The sequence below is a fragment of the Myxocyprinus asiaticus genome, chromosome 9 (genome assembly GCF_019703515.2).
Source record: "Myxocyprinus asiaticus isolate MX2 ecotype Aquarium Trade chromosome 9, UBuf_Myxa_2, whole genome shotgun sequence".
NCBI lineage: Eukaryota > Metazoa > Chordata > Actinopteri > Cypriniformes > Catostomidae > Myxocyprinus > Myxocyprinus asiaticus.
The window spans coordinates 7949861-7970149 of record NC_059352.1 but is presented as its reverse complement, the minus strand read 5'-3'; the positions used below and the strand labels follow the sequence as shown (position 1 = coordinate 7970149).

Below are 20289 nucleotides of genomic sequence, written 5' to 3'. Positions count from 1 at the left end.
GAGAGTACATTTTGAAATTAAGTGTTATTTTAATGTATTTCTACACAAAATGAAAGAAGTAGGAGACTTGTTAGTGTTTAATATTCTGTTATGTTGGGATTTAGAGAGTTTCTGTCATGGTGGATATTTTTCGGAGGTTACCATTGTGGAGAAGACTGAAGCTTGGTTAGGCCGAGGATGGGTGAAATTTGATATTATATTTGTTAAACAATATGTGTTCACTGATATTGTCATGGAACAAAGACTGAAGGATCATTAGCATACAGACTAATTGAAGATCAATAGACCCTCAACAGCACCATCTTTATCATACTGAACAAAAAGATATCTATATTATGCTAATGTGTATTGTTACCAGCAGCAAGCTGTTAAATTGAGTCGAGTAATTTTGACAGACCTAATTTAAGTGAGATGAACTTAATTCCTTTGGGTTTATGCAACACAGAACATTTAAGTAGAACCTACATTTTCATTCCATATTAAGGAAATGCATTTTCATTATGTAGAACTGATGTCCATAATTGAATTACATAATGCCAACGAAAAAAAAATTTCAGTGTAACCCATATTTATATATTTTTCCATACACCTTTTAATTTTTATTGTATTTCTTTTTTGCGATTCCTTTGAGTAGGACCAGACACTGTGCCTACACATAACCGTAAAATGTTTACTAAATGCAGACAGGGTTTCGTCTTCATGGGATTCAGCATTAGGACAATCATTGCCACATGAAGCAATTGATAACAGCGACACACACAAACACACACACTCACACACACACACACACACACACACACACACACACTAAGATCTTTATTAAGATTAATCCCTCGCTCTGTGTGCCAAAAGATAATTCCGACACCCATGTTTTTGAATGGGAATATGGGTGGCCTTTACCTACTGGGTCATATACCAGGCAGTTTTGTGTGCCATGATATGCCTTTTATTATCGGACAAATGTGAAGGCTATGTGTAAATGCTGATTTTAAATTCACTGGTCGAGCTTTTGAGAGATGAGCATTCATGAACCTCCTTTAGCATAATTTCCATGATGAGCAAGTCCCTCACACCTAAACTCACACAGAGGGATAAAGTTAGTTTTAGGTTCGATATTTTTTGATATTCGGTTTCTCCCGCGCTCTCTGCCGAACATTCCAAATATTGTAGTACGTTGCCAGTTAAAAGACTGAGCTACTACAAGTGAGATTTTTACAGTAAGTCCAATAATATAAATACAGTATTAGATTATTTAAAATAAATAAACAAATAATAATTCAACAAAATGTTATTTTCACATTCCAAAGGTTGTAGTAAGTTCCCAGTGGGTAGACTGACATACTACAGATGAGATGTTTACAGTAAGTCCAATAATGAGTACAGTATTAGATTATTTTCGAGAGAGAAAAAAAAAAACTAAAATTCACCAAAATGTTATTTCACATTTCACTGATGTGAAATCCATTTAAACTGGATTTACAGTAAATCCAATAATATGAGTACAGTATTAGGTTATTTTAGGATAAACATCATAAAAATTCCTGAATTTTATTTTCACATTCTAAAGTTTATGGTACCTTCCAAGTTGATAGACCGACTAACTGTAAAAATCTCACCTGTAGTAAGTCAGTCTGCCTACTGGGAACTTACCACAACCTTTGGAATGTGAAAATAAAATTTTGGTGAATTTTAGTTAATTCATTTTTAATGTAATCTAATGCTACTCATATTACTGGACGTACTGTAAAAATCTCACCTGTAGTAAGTCTGTCTGCCCACTGGGAACTTACTGAAACCTTTGGAATGTGAAAATAATGTCTTCGTTAATTTTAGTGATTTTTTTTCTTTTCTTCTCCATAAGATAAGTGAATACTGTACACATATACACAGCCATCACTCTGGCTATCTACTACAACTTGTGAAATGTTTTTTTTTTTTTTTTTTTTGGTTGGTTTGTTTGTTTTATTACAATTACAATGTTGTTGTTGTTGTTTTGTTTGTTTGTTTTTTTGCTTGTTTTATGATAGAACATGCAAGTCAATAGTCAAATAAATGACTGCTCTGACGCAAGTGACGTTTGAGTTGTGGGTGGAGTTTTCAGATGGCCCCTTACACACCATAGGCGAATATCCAACGAATATCGAACCTAAAATTAAATTAAACGCCTCTGTCTTTACAATGTAGGCATATGCTTCACTAGTCTTATAAATGTATGGTTATTTTCGTCATCTCATTTAAAACCATTCCTTTTCAAACCGGAGCAATGTCAAAGACAGCAGGTTTATGTGTAGGGTTGTCTGATAAATCTGTCTATTTGATGAGAGAGATAGCTCAGCTGCAATAAACGTGGCGAGTTTTGGAGAATAAATGGTAAAGAATTTCATATTAACTGAGACTAATTCATCTGAACAATTAAACAGCAGAGAACTTTTATTCTGTCTCACAGCATTGAGAAAGACGACGGTGCAGGTTGACCAATCAGACCACTTGTGTTAACTCATATTAACTCGTAGGGCTTTAATACAAAGTGACGCAACTTTTTTAAATTACATTTATCAATGGGACGCGGCACTACAAAATCATACAATGTTATTAAGAATAAAAATAATATATAATAGACCAACTCCCAGTCAGCATTTGGCCAAGTGATGTGGCTTGTGATCTCTCGCAACAACACCATGATGTGCCAGGCAGAAAGATTCTAATATATATGTTATGCATAGTTTATAGTTAGTGGTGGTTCGGGACAATATTTAATGAAAATTGAGACAAATTTGCAGAGCGACCCCAACTCTAATTCTAGCTGAAGGCGGTAGGCTACAGATGACGGGGCAAGTTGACCAATCAGATGAAAGGGGCGTTTCAGTGCCGCTCACATGTGCGTATCAAATATTCAAGGCGTAAACTAATTTTTTAAACACTGAAGGCAAACAAAAAATGAGCCTTTCCCCCCAATCTCTTTATTCCTTTTTAAATAGAAAATGAAATTGTCAACAGGAAATAAGTTTGCATCTGCTTATTTTATTAATCAGTGTTAAAACCAATAAAGAAGAAAAAAAAATTTTTTGTTTTTCATTCTGGGGTTAAAAAAAAAGAGAGAAAAAGGAATGGACGCAAAAGTACATGGACCAAAATCCATCTTCTTTACAAATAAAAAGATAAATAAAGATTTTAAAATAAAGTTATATAATAAGTAATTAGAGTTTCAGAAGTAAGATTTCTAGGAATATGGTTTGACAGTGAAGCAACATGGAAAATACACAGATAAAATAGAGAAATGCAAGAAGATGTTAAATGTAATGAGATGTGTTTCAGTAAGTGAATGGGGGGCTGATAGAATATGGCTTTAAAAAAACATTTATACAACAATGATAAGAACAGTATTTGACTATGGTTGGATAACACACGGATCAGCATCTAAAATACAATCGCAAGCATTAAGAATGTGTTGTGGAGCATATCCATCTTCTACAATTCTGGCTTTGCAGGTGGAGTTGGGTGAGAGGCCAATGTACTTAAGACAACAATTAATAATGTCATACTGGGCTAATTTAAAAGGTCAGAAAGATCAGCACCTGACCAAAAAGGTGTTAGAAGCATGTTGGGAACATGGAAAAGGGAAGGAATCTATAGCTTTGGTTGGATTATTGAAGATTTAGTACAAGAAATGAAATTAAAGGAGTAGGCCTATAAAGTTGCATCAATAGTAACTTTACCTCCAACTCCATTATGGATTATGCCAAAACCTAAAGTAGATTTATTCCTATTAGAGACAAGGCAAGGTAATGGCCAGATAGTAATAGAGGCAGAAATAACAAAGGAGTATATTTGGACAAAATATGATTGTCTTACTCAGGTTTATACAGATGCATCTAAAGATCCAGGAAAAGGACAGGTGGGAATTGCTTATACCATCCCAAAGTTGAAAATAGCAGAAGGAAAAAGGATATCAGATCATGTTTCAGTATTTACAGAAGAATTACTAGCAATTATGATTGCAATACAAAAGATAAACTCTAGTTCGGCATTATTAAGTTTGGACACTCAATATTCTAATAGCAGACAAGACATCGTGGTGGAGATTTTCCAGATTTTATATAATATGCAACAATCAAACAGGAAAGTAAAATTTTTTTATACCTGCTCATGTGAAAGGAAATGAAGAAGCAGACAAATTGGCAAAAAAAGCAATGATGAAAGAAGACATTGACTTGCAAATATCATATAGTAGATCAGAAATTAAAGCAATAATTAAAAAGAAAATAATGCAAAAGTGGCAATACTATTGGGATAATGAGGAAAAGGGAAGACATTTATATTCAATACAACCACTGGTCGGTAGAGGAAGGATATCAGGAGGAAGAAGGAAAGAATTATTATATCAGAACTCAGATTGGGGCATACAGGGTTAAATGCAACAATGCATTTAATAGGAAAACATCCAACAGGGTTATGCATCTGGTGTGGGGTTAAGGAGTCAGTAGAACATGTAATAATACAGTGCAAATAATATGCAGAAGAAAGAAACAAATTAGTAGAACAATTACAGAAGAATGGAGAGCAACAAATAACATTGAAGAATATTTTGAATCCAACAACAGGAAGTAATATACTATTACAGTTTCTTAAAAGTTCAAATCTGATAGAAAGAATATAGCCAGAAATTTTTTTTTGCCAGAACAAAGTATACAACAGTATACAAAAATATACAAGTTTATACAAAAAAAAAAAAAAAACAGCCAGAGTGTACATTCAAATCTCAAATATTCTATATTCATAAGTCTTCTTTGCTTTTTCATTACCAATGTTCTCTAAACAGGTGCTATATTCTTTAGTTTCCTGGAGGAAGTGAATAAAATTAGGCTTGGAACTTGACCTTTTCTTTTTGTGTATGTGAAATTTCCCCAAAATAATAAAAAGTTGTAAAAGAAAAATACAATTCTTATTGTTATCTACATTTAAATAATACATACAGATGTCAAAATCATTCAACCTAACATATCAGATTTATTTCTAATAAAGTCTTCCATATCCACCCAAAACATCTTTGTGTATACACAATTATAAAAAGGATGGACAATAGACTCTTTTTCAAATGAACAAAAATTACAGGAAAAATCAATGTCTAATTGAAACCTCATAGTACACTTTTTGCTGGATATATACCATGTAAAATTTTAAATGTGACCTCATTCACTTTATTTTTTCACAAATTTTCTATGCTTTGCACCAGTCTATATTTTTAAATGCAGAGGTCCATAATAAACTTTTTGTGAGTAGCTGTTTCATCTGTTATATATCTAATATGTTGATTAGTACAGTTATGTTTGAGAATGTCTATATCGCCTATAAACACGCTGTCTTTTACAAATAAAATCTCAGAGACATCACTTTCACAAGCTTTTTTTTTTTTCTCCCCTTTTCTCCCCAATTTAGAATGGCCAATTCCCAATGCGCTCTAAGTCCTCGTGGTGGCGTAGTGACTCGCCTCAATCCAGGTGGCGGAAGACGAATCTCAGTTGCCTCCTCATCTGAGACCGTCAATCCGAGCATTTTTTCACGTGGCTTGTTGAGCGTGTTACTGCGGAGACATAGCGTGTGTGGGGGCTTCACACTATTCTCCGCAGCATCCACGCACAACTCACCACATGCCCAGGGGTGGACTGGGAAGAGAAATCGTCCGGGATTTTACATAGAAACTGGCCCAAATGTTGTTGAGTGGGGGTGGGGGGGGTGGTTGTTGCTTCGGCATATCACGGCTCATTTTAGCAAATGGCCGGCCCACCGGCACGCCCGGTTCTCCCGATGGCCAGTCTGCCCCTGACTGGCCCCAAAGTGCATCAGCCCACCGGGAAAATGCCCGGTATGCCAGATTACCAATCCAGTTTTGCACGCGCCCCACCGAGAGAGAGAACCACATTATAGTAACCATGAGGAGGTTACCCCATGTGACTCTACCCTCCCTAGAAACCAGGCCAGTTTGGTTGCTTAGGAGGCCTGGCTGTCACCCAGCACGCCCTGGATTCGAACTCGCGACTCCAGGTGTGGTAGTCAGCGTCTTTACTCGCTGGCATCAAAAACAGCATACTCTTTGGTGTTAAAAGGCAGTTTCTCTAAAAATCCACTATAAGACAATAAATTGCCATCTAAAACAATATCATTTGCGTACCATCTTTTGTAGAGGAGAGGTTTATTTTTATATTGAATACTTCTATTATTCCAGATAAAATATTAGTTTGGGGAGGACCGTCATGACCTGCCTCGTGTGCTTATGACGTGATGACGTCACGCGGCCTGGGCTTGAGAAGAGGAAGCAGAGAAAGCAACAACAAGCCAGTTGGGCCAGTGACAGAGAGAAACCGGATTTGTTTTTCACAAGTAGTCACAATATCAGTTCCCAGTCCTTGCTGTCGTCAAGGGGGCAAGATGTCTTTGTTCGGAAAGTTGTTTGGTAGCGGTGGAAAAGGGGGTAAAGCTGCAAACCCTCAAGAGGCGATCCAGCGACTCCGAGAAACCGAGGAGATGTTGACGAAGAAACAGGAATTCCTGGAGAAAAAGATCGAACAGGAGCTTGTAACGGCAAAGAGAAACGGCACAAAGAACAAAAGAGGTGAGATAATCGGTTTACCTGCGAGGAGGAAGTAAGTTACTAGTCTTGCTGTATACATGCATAGCTTGTTAACTCAGGTTAGGTTGGCACTGTGAAATGAGCTGTTTATGTTTGTCACTACTTCGTATGCTTGGTAGTTTAGCCTGTCAGGCTGTTTCTTTGTCAGTGTACCCTAAATAAATACTATTTACCTGGACTTATTAAAGATGAGCTGATCGTTGAGTAAGCTAACCCTCATCCAAATAATTAATGAACTAAGATCCGGACAATATTTGTAGGCTAATGATAAATGATTGAAGGATATCTGTAGAGGCTTTTAAGCTGGGATGGGGAATTATCTCCGGGGATTCTGGGTCAACAATATCTTTTAATTTAACTAATTGATTTAGCATGCTTGGGAGATAACTTCAGAGTGTTGTAGCTCTCCATCTGTTCGCCTTTGACATATCCAGGTATCCATGGTGATCACAAACATGTACGTCATGAAGAACCAGAAGTGAAAGAAATACATAGTTCTAGATCATACATACTTAAGGCCGTATCAAGGTATTCTGGGACCCTGACAGTATATTGCTCTGGGTCCCATTCCTATTAAAAAATACAGTTTAGAATTTGTTGTGGGGCCCTTCTGGACCTGTGGGCCCCTAGAATAATTTCCACCTTTCACACCACTAGCTATGGACCTGTACATACTGATCTAGAACCACATTCCCCTTTTCAAACCTGTGACTCAAGCTAAACATGCAATGCAAACCTTGTGTTAGAACAAAAAAGTCTTGCTTTGTCATGGTTTCCATTACTTGCACCTTTCAAGCAGTGCAAATGTAATTATCACACGGCTTGTTTTTGTAAAGCTATTTTTTCTATTCCAAAGCACCAGTAATACAAGAGGGGCACAAATCCATAATTTATTTTAGGCCAAAATTAAAAGCCCTGTAATAGAATTACCTATGTAAAGTCCCCAGAATAGCCTAAAGGCTAAAACACCTTCTAATGGCAGACTAAATTTTACCTGGCTCTTTCTCCTGTTTGTAAGTGTCCTTCTGTTGTCATCTTGGCCTTTAGGTAAAAAAAAGTTTAATCTCTTGTACACCTGTGTAAATGCTGATTAACAATAAATTGAATCTTGAACTTACAACACTAGCATTCTGTACTTTGTTTAGATAAAGTAGTCAGTACTCACGACAGTTAGCATCAGCATGTAAGCTTGTTTTCATTTCTTGTGTGTAGGCTATTTATTTATTGAACACCCTGATATTATTAAGTGTTTGACCGTGTCTCATTTATTACATTTATTTTCTAGTAGACAATGTTACATTCAAGGTAATGCAAAACTTGACTGGGTCTCGTCTCTAAAGTCCGAAGTAAACACTCTCAGTCATTGTAAATGCAGCAGGTGGCAGCGAGTGAATGTGGTATGCTATGAATGCGTAAAATGACAAAAATATAAAGGTAATGATTACACAAGAAGCCTGTTTAACTGTTTATTTTTCATATTCTTTAACCATGCTTAATGAAGTGAGCTAAGAAAGCGTACAGCAGAACTAAATCTATAATAAAACAGTTTGCAGATAATTTACAATGGAGGGGAATCCCACAGCAGGTTTTGAACCTGAGAAACATATAAAAGTGATATTTCAGAGAAATATTTGACCATTATTTTGAGCTCAGTGACTTCAGGTGAACAAATACATAGGCCAGACCCAATAATATCTTTTATGTCTATTTGTACAGAGTAGCATTTGCGTACATAAAGTTGACCTACATCTTTAAGAAGAAACATTAAGCTGTATTATTTAACGTGTGCTACAATGTGTTGTTGTTTTTTTCTTACAAGTTCTTTTCTTACAATCCACCACTTAAAGTTGCTATATGTAAGATTGACAACAAGCATTTGAAATGGGTACTGCAGTCCAAATTCAAAATATTGGAGTGTTGTCTGCCCCGCCTCAGACTCGAAGCTCACGTGGGTTTGCCAGAATGAGGACACGCAACAGGAAAATTAGCCAACTCAGCATCTGTTTTAAAGGATTTCTGGGCTTTAAGCTGTCTCCATCTTCCAAAGGCATTTCCAATATTTATCCTTGTTTTACTACGCCTCTGGTCATGGTAGTTTTTAGACGGATGGTGAGGCTTTTTAGGTCGGGTGGAATCTGTTATCTCTGATCCAGTTCATTTGCTGGCATTCATGGCTGCAGCACGCAATGTTCTTTGCCTGCAAACTTGTTCAAATCTGGCAACCCGGTGGTGTCGAAATGCTATTGGTGAGTGGGCAGTGGGCGGGAACACTCAGGCCAAAACATAAACAGAAATTCCGGCCTGGAATGGAAACTTCAAAGTAGAATATACTGGCTGTAGCATTGTTATCGGAGAAGCCAGTATTTCAACTTAGCATGTTTCCTAATTCTCTAATGACATATAATGGTCATTTTATGATTTAGTACAGTAAAATTATTACATATAGCACCTTTAAGTTTATCTTCTCATAACACCAGTGGCGGAGCTAGGGGGTGACCAGGCTTCGGTTCATGGTGGCCACAGCCACCCCTGGCCACCCCCTAGCTCCGCCACTGGTATTATGAGAAGATAAATATGAAGATAAACTTAAAGGTGCTATATGTAATATTTTTAGATAAACCTAAGTGGTCAATTGTAAGAAAATAACTTGTAGTATGCACCATGTTGTTTTGATATACTGACAACAATTTACGTAGTGATTGTGCAAATCTCACAAAGTTTGTCAAGAAGACACATTCCTTCATTCTCATTAATGTAATGTGAAAAACAAAAATCATTATTTGTAACATGTTTGTACATTATTGTATTATTTGTTGTATTACCTTTAAGTTTTAATTATATATAAAAACATTTTTTTAATAAATAATGCATACAAGATTATTTTCAGTAATAAGAATCTAATAAACCTTATCATTTAAATTTTAAAACGATCAAGATGCAGAATTGGGGGAGTAAATGTGCTAGATTTTCATATTGTCAATCATTTTATAATGCAAAAAAAAAAAAAAAAACTTGATGGTCCTAAAACAGGCTTAATTTTCTTCATTTTTATTTTGGGGTAAAACATGAACCAGGTATATTTGTGTGAGACTCACTATTTTGTAAGAAAAACAAGTGTGAACTTGTTTGCTAGTCATTAATGCATCATTAGGCTGTCAACTACATTCACCATGGAAAGCAACAGGCCTTTTTGTCTTTTTTACAGCTCACATCCCTGATTAAGTTTGGTGAGTGTGCCTCATTTACCTGCGCACGTGCAGACCTTTCCTCTGCATCACTGCCGTAGACCTTACTTTTCATGCCAAACACCCTAATTAAATCTATAGGGATTTAATCAAACTATTTTGGGGATAAGAAACTTCATAACTGAGGTGGAAAAATATCTTTTGATTTAGGATTGGGAGTATTGTGCAGTGGGGCTTTAAATCTTAGATTTACTGTACATTTATTTTCAAATGCTTTCTTACCAAAGCAACATTTTTCATATAATGCACAGATCACATTACTGAGTAATACCAGGACTGGCAGAAGATAATACACTGTGCTTGCTAAACTAGGCCTTAATTGCCAAAAAGCAACTTCTAACAAGATTTAATGATACATAATTACACACTGCTCTTTATGTAACTGTTTTAAATAAAAACACTGTGAGTTTTATGCTGTAAAATAAAGCGCAACTGTGCCCGCCAAGCTGTCTTGGTTTAAGAAGTATTTTTCCTCATTAATTTTTTTCCATAGGGATGTCATAAAATCCTTCATTAAAGAGTTCTATGCCATGAACCAAAACATAAAGATACAAGACTCTGTACTTAACGTCTTTAATGAAGGAAAGTATTACAATCATATTAAGTGATGCAAATTACGTAATCAAATTATTATATTTGAGGGGGCCTGGGTAGCTCAGTGGTAAAAGACGCTGGCTACCACCCCTGGAGTTCGCTAGTTCGAATCCCAGGACGTGCTGTGTGACTCCAGCCAGGTCTCCTAAGCAACCAAATTGGCCCGGTTGCTAGGGAGGGTAGAGTCACATGGGGCAACCTCCTCGTGGTCACTATAATGTGGTTCGTTCTCGGTGGGGCGCGTGGTGAGTTGAGCGCTGATGCCGTGGTGGATGGCGTGAAGCCTCTACACGCGCTATGTCTCCGTGGCAACGCGCTCAACAAGCCACGTGATAAGATGCACAGGTTGATGGTCTCAGATGCGGAGGCAACTGGGATTCGTCCTCCCACCTGGATTGAGGCGAATCACTACGCGACCACGAGGACTTAAAAAGTGCACTGGGAATTTGGCATTCCAAATTGGGTGAAAAAAAAAAAGAAACAATATATTTGAAATCTATTGAAAAATATTTTTATATATTGTTTGAGAATGTAGTGGGGCAGACTCGATTGCATCATTCATAGTGCGTCTTGGAAGTGGGCGGTCGCTGCTGGGCTCTTTTTGCACGCTTTGCCGCTATTCTCTGATTGGTTAATCTTTTCTCTTCAGGATGATGGTTTGTGTAGATCTTTACTAGAAATACAACTATTAAACACAAAGTTGAAATAACCCTGATAGATGGCTTCAACAGAAGTATACACTGATGGGCCGAAACATTATGACCACCTGCTTAATATGCTGTTGGCCCCCCATGTGCCGCCAAAACAGCTGCGACCTGCCGAGTCATGGACTCTGCAAGACCCCTGAAGGTGTCTTGTGGTATCTGGCACCAAGACATTAGCAGCTGATTCTTCAAGTCCAGCACATCCCACAGATGCTCAATCGGATTGAGATCTTGAACTTTTCATTATGTTCCTCAAACCATTCCTGAACAATGTGTGCAGTGTGGCAGGGCGCATTATCCTGCTGAAAAAGGCCACTCCCATCAGGGACTACCATTGACATGAAGGGGTGTACCTGGTCTGCAACAATGTTTAGGTTGGTGCCACGTGTCAAATTGACGTCCACATGAATGGCCGGACCCAGGGTTTCCCATCAGAACACTGCCCAGAGCATCACACTCCCTCCACCGGCTTGTCATCTTCCCACAGTGCATCCTGGTGCCATCACTTCCCCAGGTAAACGGCAAACATGTACATGGCCATCCACGTGATGTAAAAAATCTTATTGGACTTATTGGACCAGGCAACCTTCTTCCACTGCTCCAAGGTCCAGTTCCGACGCTCGCGTGCCCATAGTAGGCGCTTTCGACAGTGGACAGGGGTCATCATGGCCACTCTGACTGGTCTGCGTCTATGTAGCCCTATATGTAGCAGGATGCGATGCACTGTGTGTTGTGACACATTCCTCCCGTAACCATCATTAAAACATTTTGTGACTTATGCCACAGTAGACCTTCTGTCGGTTCGGACCTGACGGGATAGCCTTTGTTGCCCTAGCACATCGATGAGCCTTGGGCGCCCAACACCCTGTCACCAGATTTGGTTTGTCCCTCCTCGGACCACTGTCAGTAGGTACTCGCCACTGCTGACCAGGAGCACCCCACAAGCCTTGCTGTTTAAGAGATGCTCTGACCCAGTCATCTGGCCATAACAATTTGGCCCTTGTCAAAGTTGCTAAGGTCTTTACTCCTGCCCATTTCTTCTGAATTCAACACATTGACTATGAGAACTGATTGTTCGCTTACCATCTAATCTACCCAGACCTTGACACGTGGCCTTGGCAGTAGATGATCAACGTTATGCGCTTCACCTGTGAGTGGTCATAATGTTTTGGCTCATCAGTGTATACCATTGATTTAGAACCTCGGAGCCCACGGTAGGTCTGTCTTTAAGGATTTATTAGTTATTGTTAAAAAGCAAGTCATCTATGTTGAAAAAGAAAGGGATTTTTACTTCCAGAACCAGACCGTTGCACTCTATTTCAAAGGATTCCAGTATTCTATGTATTTTGTATTTTAGTAATGCCAGTTGCCTTTTTTCTTTTCCAAACAGCTGCATTACAGGCATTGAAGCGTAAGAAGCGCTATGAGAAACAGTTAGCTCAGATTGACGGCACCCTTTCTACCATCGAGTTCCAGAGGGAGGCGCTAGAGAATGCCCACACCAATACAGAGGTCATCAAGAATATGGGCTTTGCTGCCAAGGCCATGAAGGCTGCCCATGACAACATGTGAGGAGTTTCTCATCTATTATTAGTGAAAGAACCATGGACCATGGAGTGATTCGAGAGACATTAAACTAGCATAGCTATGTAGGACATACAGTAGATTTTGGGATTATACAGTTTAGTGGTCATTATACACAAATATTTGTCTATAGAATGCTGTGAATTACCAATCAGAATTAATTATTCCTAAGAGCTGTGTTGTATTTATGGAAAAATGTCAAATTCATGCACATATTTGGGGTTTAGAACTCTGGAATAATGAATCAAATTGTGATTGATTTTTCTTTTTTGTCATTGATTTTTCGTGTTTCTTACCTGTATTCCTTCAGGGACATCGACAAAGTGGATGAACTTATGCAGGACATCACAGAACAGCAGGAGCTGGCACAAGAAATTTCAGATGCAATTTCAAAACCTGTTGGGTTTGGCGAGGAATTTGACGAGGCAAGATCCACAATACAGCAATGATGAAGCTTCACCCTCTTCCAGTTTGACAAAATGTTTGTTTTTCTTATTTTTTGTTTTGTCTGTTTTTTCCCAGGATGAACTTCTAGCTGAACTGGAGGAATTGGAGCAGGAAGAGTTGGATAAGAACCTTCTGGAGATCGGAGGCACAGAGAATGTACCACTGCCAAATGTGCCCTCTACATCTTTACCTTCCAGACCAGGTACTAAAAACACACACATCTGTAATTACACACACAGCTCCCCTAGGGCTTGGCGATGTATTTAGGGAAATTACAATATATCTGACATTATTTAGTTGCGAATATGGATGTTTTAATGTAAATATCTGGCCAAAATAAGTCTCCAATTATCATACAATTATCACTATTTACGTCAATGACTGTGCTAAGACTAGCGCTACGATATTTTACGAGCACTCCTGATTTAAACTGCGGTAGTGAAAATGCAGACACCTAGTTAGGTAGTTTGATTCATATTCATGAATCAGTCCAAAATGTCTCATTTCAATGAATCGATTCAAAACCCTGTTTTGTTTACTAATTACTTCTATAAAAAAATATAATCAGATTACATTACTGATTACTTCGTCTAAAAAGTAATAACATTACAAATTATTTTACTTTTAAGTTACTTTCTAAATCACTTTTCTTGGAAAGGTTTTTGGTTTTCCGCTTAAACATTTTAAATGTCCTGAGTGACTCCAGCCAGGTCTCCTAAGCAACCAAATTGGCCCGGTTGCTAGAGAGGGTAGAGTCACATGGGGTAACCTCCTCGTGGTCACTATAATTGGATACCACGAATGTGGAGGCTTCACGATATTCTCCATGGTATCCACGCACAACTCACCATGCGCCCCACCGAGAGCGAACCACATTATAGCGACCACGAGGAGGTTACCCCATGTTACTCTACCGTGCTCAACAAGCTACGTGATAAGATGCACGGATTGATGGTCTCGGACGAAGAGGCAACTGAGATTCATCCTGCACCACCGGGATTGAGGCGAGTCAGTACACCACAACGAGGACTTAGTGCATTGGGAATTGGGCATTCCAAATTGGGGAGAAAAAAAATAAACAAAAATTCTATATTTCCTCATTCATTGTCACACACCCTTCAGCTGTCACAGAAACGCTAACAGACGTACATATGAATTCATAATTTAAATGTATTATACATATTACTTCAGCGCAAGTAATGTACTTAAAAGTAATTTACATTAAAAGTCGGTATGTGTAATCTCATTACAAGAATTTAAAAGTAATGTGTTACACTACTTTTTTTGACAATAATAATTAATTACAGTAACTAATTACTTTGTAATCAAATACACCCAACACTGGTATTTATGGCCCCATTTACACCTTTCATTAACATGCGTTTTCGGTGATCGGATTGCTATCGGACAGCACTTGACCACATTTAATGACAGGTGTAAATGCACCCAAGATGGATTGTGATCGGATCACTGAAACCACATTTGGAGGTGGTAAGGGACGGATTCTGACCACATTCAAAGAAGGTGTAAAGGCAAATGTATTTTCGTTATCCGGATACAACTATGTAAGTAATTATGTGATGAGTTTACTCTACAGTCATCCATAGTTAAAGCGCTGTGTTGTGTGTTGCCTTTTTCTGTTAATTCAGCCATCACAATGTGAAGAACACAACAGACACTGCAGTCTTGCAATCTTGTCACCTAAACAATGAAAAAAAAAAAATCCCATGAATTATTCATTAGAATACACTTGGAAAATCTCGTCGCTCTCCACAAATATCTCTTGCTCACGTCTCTCCCTCATTTTCGATCACCCGCGACACTCACGTGCAACCAGGCTTCACTCACGCGTTTCAGATGAAACATGTACAAAGCGCTGAACGTGAGATAAATATCATTAAATTTGCTTCAGCGACCAGAATTTTAGCTTTGTCAGCTGTCAAAAATATTAAATAAAGGAAAAACACTGACTGTAAAATTGATAGAAAGAATTTTTTCTGCCAATTTGGAATGCCCAATTCCCAATGGGCTTTTAAGTCCTCGTGTCGCATAGTGATTCGCAGAAAGGAAGAAGAGGCGCTGATGAGCCTTCTTCACAACGGCTTCAGTGTGGATGGACCATGTGAGTTCCTCAGTGATGTGGACACCCAGGAACTTGAAGCTGCTGACTCTCTCCACTGGTGCTCCATTGATGGTGATGGGACTGTGTTCTCTGTCTTTTCTCCTGAAGTCCACCACAAGCTCGTTTGTCTTGCTGACGTTGAGGGAGAGGTTGTGCTCCTGACACCAGTGTGTCAGAGTGTGCACCTCCTCTCTGTAGGCTGTTTCATCATTGTCAGTGATCAGACCTACCACCGTCGTGTCATCAGCAAACTTAATGATGGCATTGGAGCTATGTGTTGCCACACAGTCATGTGTGTACAGAGAATACAAGAGTGGGCTGAGAACACAGCCCTGTGGGGCTCCAGTGTTGAGGGTCATTGATGAGGAGATGTTGCTGCCTATTCTAACCACCTGGCGTCTGCTTGACAGGAAGTCCTGGACAGCAAGGTGTAAATACAATCCAGCTAAAGAATATCCAGATACTATCCGGATATGAAATGCATGTTAATGCAAGGTGTAAATGGGGCCAAAATATATTAGTAAAAATGTAGGCAAGTACTGCATATAAATAAAAATTGAGTGGCCATTTAGTGAAAACAGTGTGGAAAACATGCCTTGATTAATTCTAACTACATTTTTAATGTATTTTACTTTTTAGATTAAAAATATTGAATGCACTTGTCAACAATGAATGCTTGGTCAAAATAATGGTACAAAAATTGAAAAACACCCATTTAAGCCACTTCAGAGCAAAAACAAAGCATTTTGTGTATCGAATGTCAAAATGCTGAAATATTAATACTTTTTTTCAGTTTTATCGCCAAGCCCTAAGATCCCCCATTTTACTCCTGTAAATGTGTTGATAATGGCCCTGTTTTAAATTCGATCTTTAAAATGCATTTGTGATTGCAGCAAAGAAGAAAGAAGAAGAGGATGAGGATGACATGAAAGATCTGGAGCTGTGGGCTGCCAATTAATGCCTGCTCTGCTCCAACAAAACTCATACACACTATACAAGGCATAAACCACACTCAGATACCTGTTACTAAAGGACCTGGATGGACTGTATGTTAAAGTATGTGTTTAAAATAGGTTAACATATAAATACACTAGAAGGAAAAACAAAACCATAAATGCAACCGCACCAAAACAAAAAATCTCTGCCAGGCTTGCATTCAACACACTCATCCGAGCAAGACCAAGATTTTGCTTTGTTTCTCCCATGGCCTCATATTGGGACTCTTTCTTCAAGAAAACGGCTTGTTGTAAAGTTCAGTGTTTTTGTGTACAACCCTACATAACCTCTGAAAGTAGTCATATGTTTTCTTAAAGGTATCCACCGTTTGCCTCTTGGTCAGAGAAACCAATACACACGGAAACCCTTTTTTACGCAGGGAATGTGTCTGTTACAAATCTGTCGTGTTTTTGGAGAGAACATGTGGTTTTGTTCATTTGTTTTCGAGATTTTTAAACAAAACCTATAGTTCATGTGCACTTCGGTGCATTCAAGTTCTGTTAAAACCACTTGTTTTCTTTGGTTTATGATTCTGTGTGCATTAAGCATTTCAGAATATAGCGGATGACCGAAGTGCAGGTTCCTCCCATGTAAACTAATCATCAGAAATTTTAAAAGTCCCTACAGGTGGTTCTATATCAGCACTTAGGTCTCATGAGTACAAGGTTTTGTCCCTGTTTGGGGCATGAAGGTATTGAGAAACACAGTAGTATCACAATCCTCCTTTAAACATACTTCAAGCCTGAGTGTTCTGAAACTGGGTTTGTAATGTAAATAGAAATGTGTACTGTATTTGAGACATTTCAGAAATACTGGCGTGTGACAACATGAATGAGCATCTCCAAAATTTCTTTACACTAGAAATGGATGTTGTATTAGGGAAAAACTATGACAAGGCTTGTTGTAAAAATAATTTAATGTTTTCTTGCATGCAAGTGAGGGGAGAAAAAGTATGGATATGTAAAGGATATAATGCAGAATAATTTAATATCATGCTTTATTTTACAGAGTTAACTATTACAATGTACTGGTACAATGGTTTTATTAATTTGTCTCAGAGTCTGTAAAAACATTTTGAGTATTGAATATTCAAAGGGTAAAGCGATTAACACATAACTACATTATTTATCAGGATCGAAATGGTTCATTCACATTGTTTATTGTTTGTTTGTGAAAAGGGCTGTCTTTTTTGACACTCATTTATGTTGTCTTTCTCTGCCTTTCAACTTGTCCTTTCATCTTAAAACTTAAATTAAAGTTTTGCCAAAATTAACTGTTTTCAGGATTCTTTGTTGTACATAGGTGTTAATATACATTATTTGCCCAATATTTTGTTAATCAAGCAGCTCAAAGCATCTTCAGATTACGTTAAAGCTGAAGTATGTAACTTTTTCTGTGTTAAAATACTTTCTCCTATCACAGCTCATGTTTCATGAATTAGGCAGATTTACTGCTCAGTCACTACGCTGCATGTTAGCATTCCTATAAGAGTTTATGTGAATGTAAGCATTTCAATGTACATTTTATAAGCATAAAATATAGTAGAAGTGCCTTCTACATATTGATTGTCGCAGAGACTGTAGCATTACTCTTTAGATTTAAATTGTTTTGAATAGTTTGTGTGAAAAATGTTTCATACTGTAGCATATCTATATGCATGTATACATTTATAGGAGTAAGTCAATACATTTTCTATTAGCATTTTTAAGGCATGATACAAGTATTTGTCCAGTGCCTTAATGTTGAATAAATACAAAACCAGACTGAAATGTGATGCTTTTATTACAAAGATTCTTGTAAAGGTTTTAAGTAGTTGTGTCTGACTGGCAGTGCTGGGTAAGTTACTCTAAAAAAGTAATGAATTACTAACTACTAATTACATCTACAGTGTAATTAGATTACTGTACTAATTACTCTGTCTGAAAAGTAATTGCATTACTTATTACTAATTACTTTTTTAAACCCTTATAAACCTCAACCAGATGAAAAATACAAGAATAGACATGAAGCTGTTCTTTTAATTCTTTCAAATAAATAATATAAAATCAAATAAATTATTCATGAACTGGCCAAAGAATTTAAGGGGGCAGCATTAAATTAGAAAACATATATTCTAACATTAGACATTAAATTTCGATTTAAATTCACTATTGTTTTATATAATTGTTCTAGAGTCTATAAAGTAATTAACACAATTACATCAGAAGTAACTGTAATTCAATTACTGAAAAATTAAGAGTAATCCCTTTTTTTCAATTTTTCAATTTTTTTTCAATGCAAAAGTAATTTAATTACAGTAATTAATTACTTAGTAATGCATTACACCCAACACTGCTGACTGGCAAACTACTTCTCACCACTATTTTCCACTGATTCAGATGATATTTTCTCTGGGCTGCCCCCTGTCATTTCACAGAATAGTACAACGGCGAGCACGTCAAGTATAAACGCCTCTAGAATTTGCGGAGGTGCGTGCAGTCAGCGGAGGCTCGCAGTGGTGCCAGGCTAAAGTATAAACTCAGCACAAAGTCCTTATTCAGTTCCTGCATTTGCAGTTTGGAGATTTCACCAGCAGGTTCTAATAAAGTTCATGTCCAAATTCTGAACGTACAGAACATCAAATTATGTCGCTGCTGAAGCCGTTTGTTGAAACCAAAAATTATGAGATTTGTGTTAAACTTTCTAGAGGTCATGATTTATTTTTTCAATTCTTATTTTTATTGTTACGTTTATGTGTATTATTATTCCTGTGTATTTACAATTGTATTTATGATTTAATTTTGACTAGTAATTTTCCACTTGTTGTCTAGAGTGATTTCTAAGTCACTGCAAAAGGGGCCAGTGGAACAAGCTGGAGAGAGTAAAATGTTTGGATTTAAATCGATTTTTATTATATTTTCCTTTCATTTGAAGTGTAATTTGAATTTAGAAATATTGTTGGTTTAATTTTTTCGTGTTTCAAAAAATGAATTTAATTTTTCAAAATCGACCAGTAGAAGAAGTGTGTGCCGATACAATTACTGTTTATACTAGCCATGATTTGTGTGTCAGTAGATGAAAATGATTAATAATAGTTACTTAATTTAACGGCACATACATTAAAATTCTGACGAGAATCACATTTCCCATGCATATAAAAGGTTTAATGCTGCTAGGTTGGCAGGCAAGACTTCAAAAGGGGACTATCTTCAAAAACTTCATGGTAAGACATATCAACCATTATTCTCAATTAATAAGCTCTGTACGTGGACAAGACTAAAGTTACAGGTCATATTAAGTGTTTAATTTGAAGTGTTTAGGTATGTTTTATGAAATACAATGTTTGGTTTATATCAAATAAAATCAATTTATAAAGAAAATGCAATTTCATGTAGTGGTGGCCCGTTTTACCTGAAGGTGGTAGATAAAATGGGCCACCAACTTTCAGTTAAAATGGGCCACTTTCCAAATAGACTTTTAATGTATTTTGTTACAACTCATCTTAACAATATTTAATATTACTCATCAACAAAATCATACATGTATACAACATATTCCATCTACTCCACACTTTTTATTTTTCCAGACATAACGCCAAGAAGTAAGAAAAGAAAGGGAGAGAGCCGAAAGGGACAAAAAGTACATAGAGAAGAAAGAAATGCCTAAAAGAAAATATTTAATCAGTGGAGTGAGGACAGAATGAAAGGAGTAACTTTTAACGTCGTTTTATGATTGTAATGTTCTAAAGATTGTAAAAAAATATCCTATTTATAACTAAAGTATTGTTCTAATGTTTTTAAGAGAACAACCTTTTAATTTTGTGATGCTACACAGTTTATAAAGACATGCAGACATGCACACACACACACACACACACACACACACACACACGTTCACTGTCCTACTATACCTTTGTCATGACATTTTGTTTTAAAATAAAATTAATTGCTCATTGATTCAATTGTAAATGCTGTGGAACAGCATTTTTAT

The 20289-nt window shown here is 37.2% G+C and overlaps 1 protein-coding gene across 1 annotated transcript; it reads left to right on the top strand.

Moving 5' to 3' along the window:
* Nucleotides 1-6292: 6292 nt before the first annotated feature.
* On the top strand, nt 6293-17593 carry LOC127445967 (charged multivesicular body protein 4b). The gene is made up of 5 exons (XM_051706510.1): nt 6293-6610; nt 12562-12739; nt 13066-13180; nt 13278-13404; nt 16218-17593. Exons 1-5 carry the CDS (start codon nt 6427-6429, stop codon nt 16280-16282), a joined length of 669 nt encoding a protein of 222 aa, XP_051562470.1. The 5' UTR covers nt 6293-6426; the 3' UTR covers nt 16283-17593.
* Nucleotides 17594-20289: the final 2696 nt, after the last annotated feature.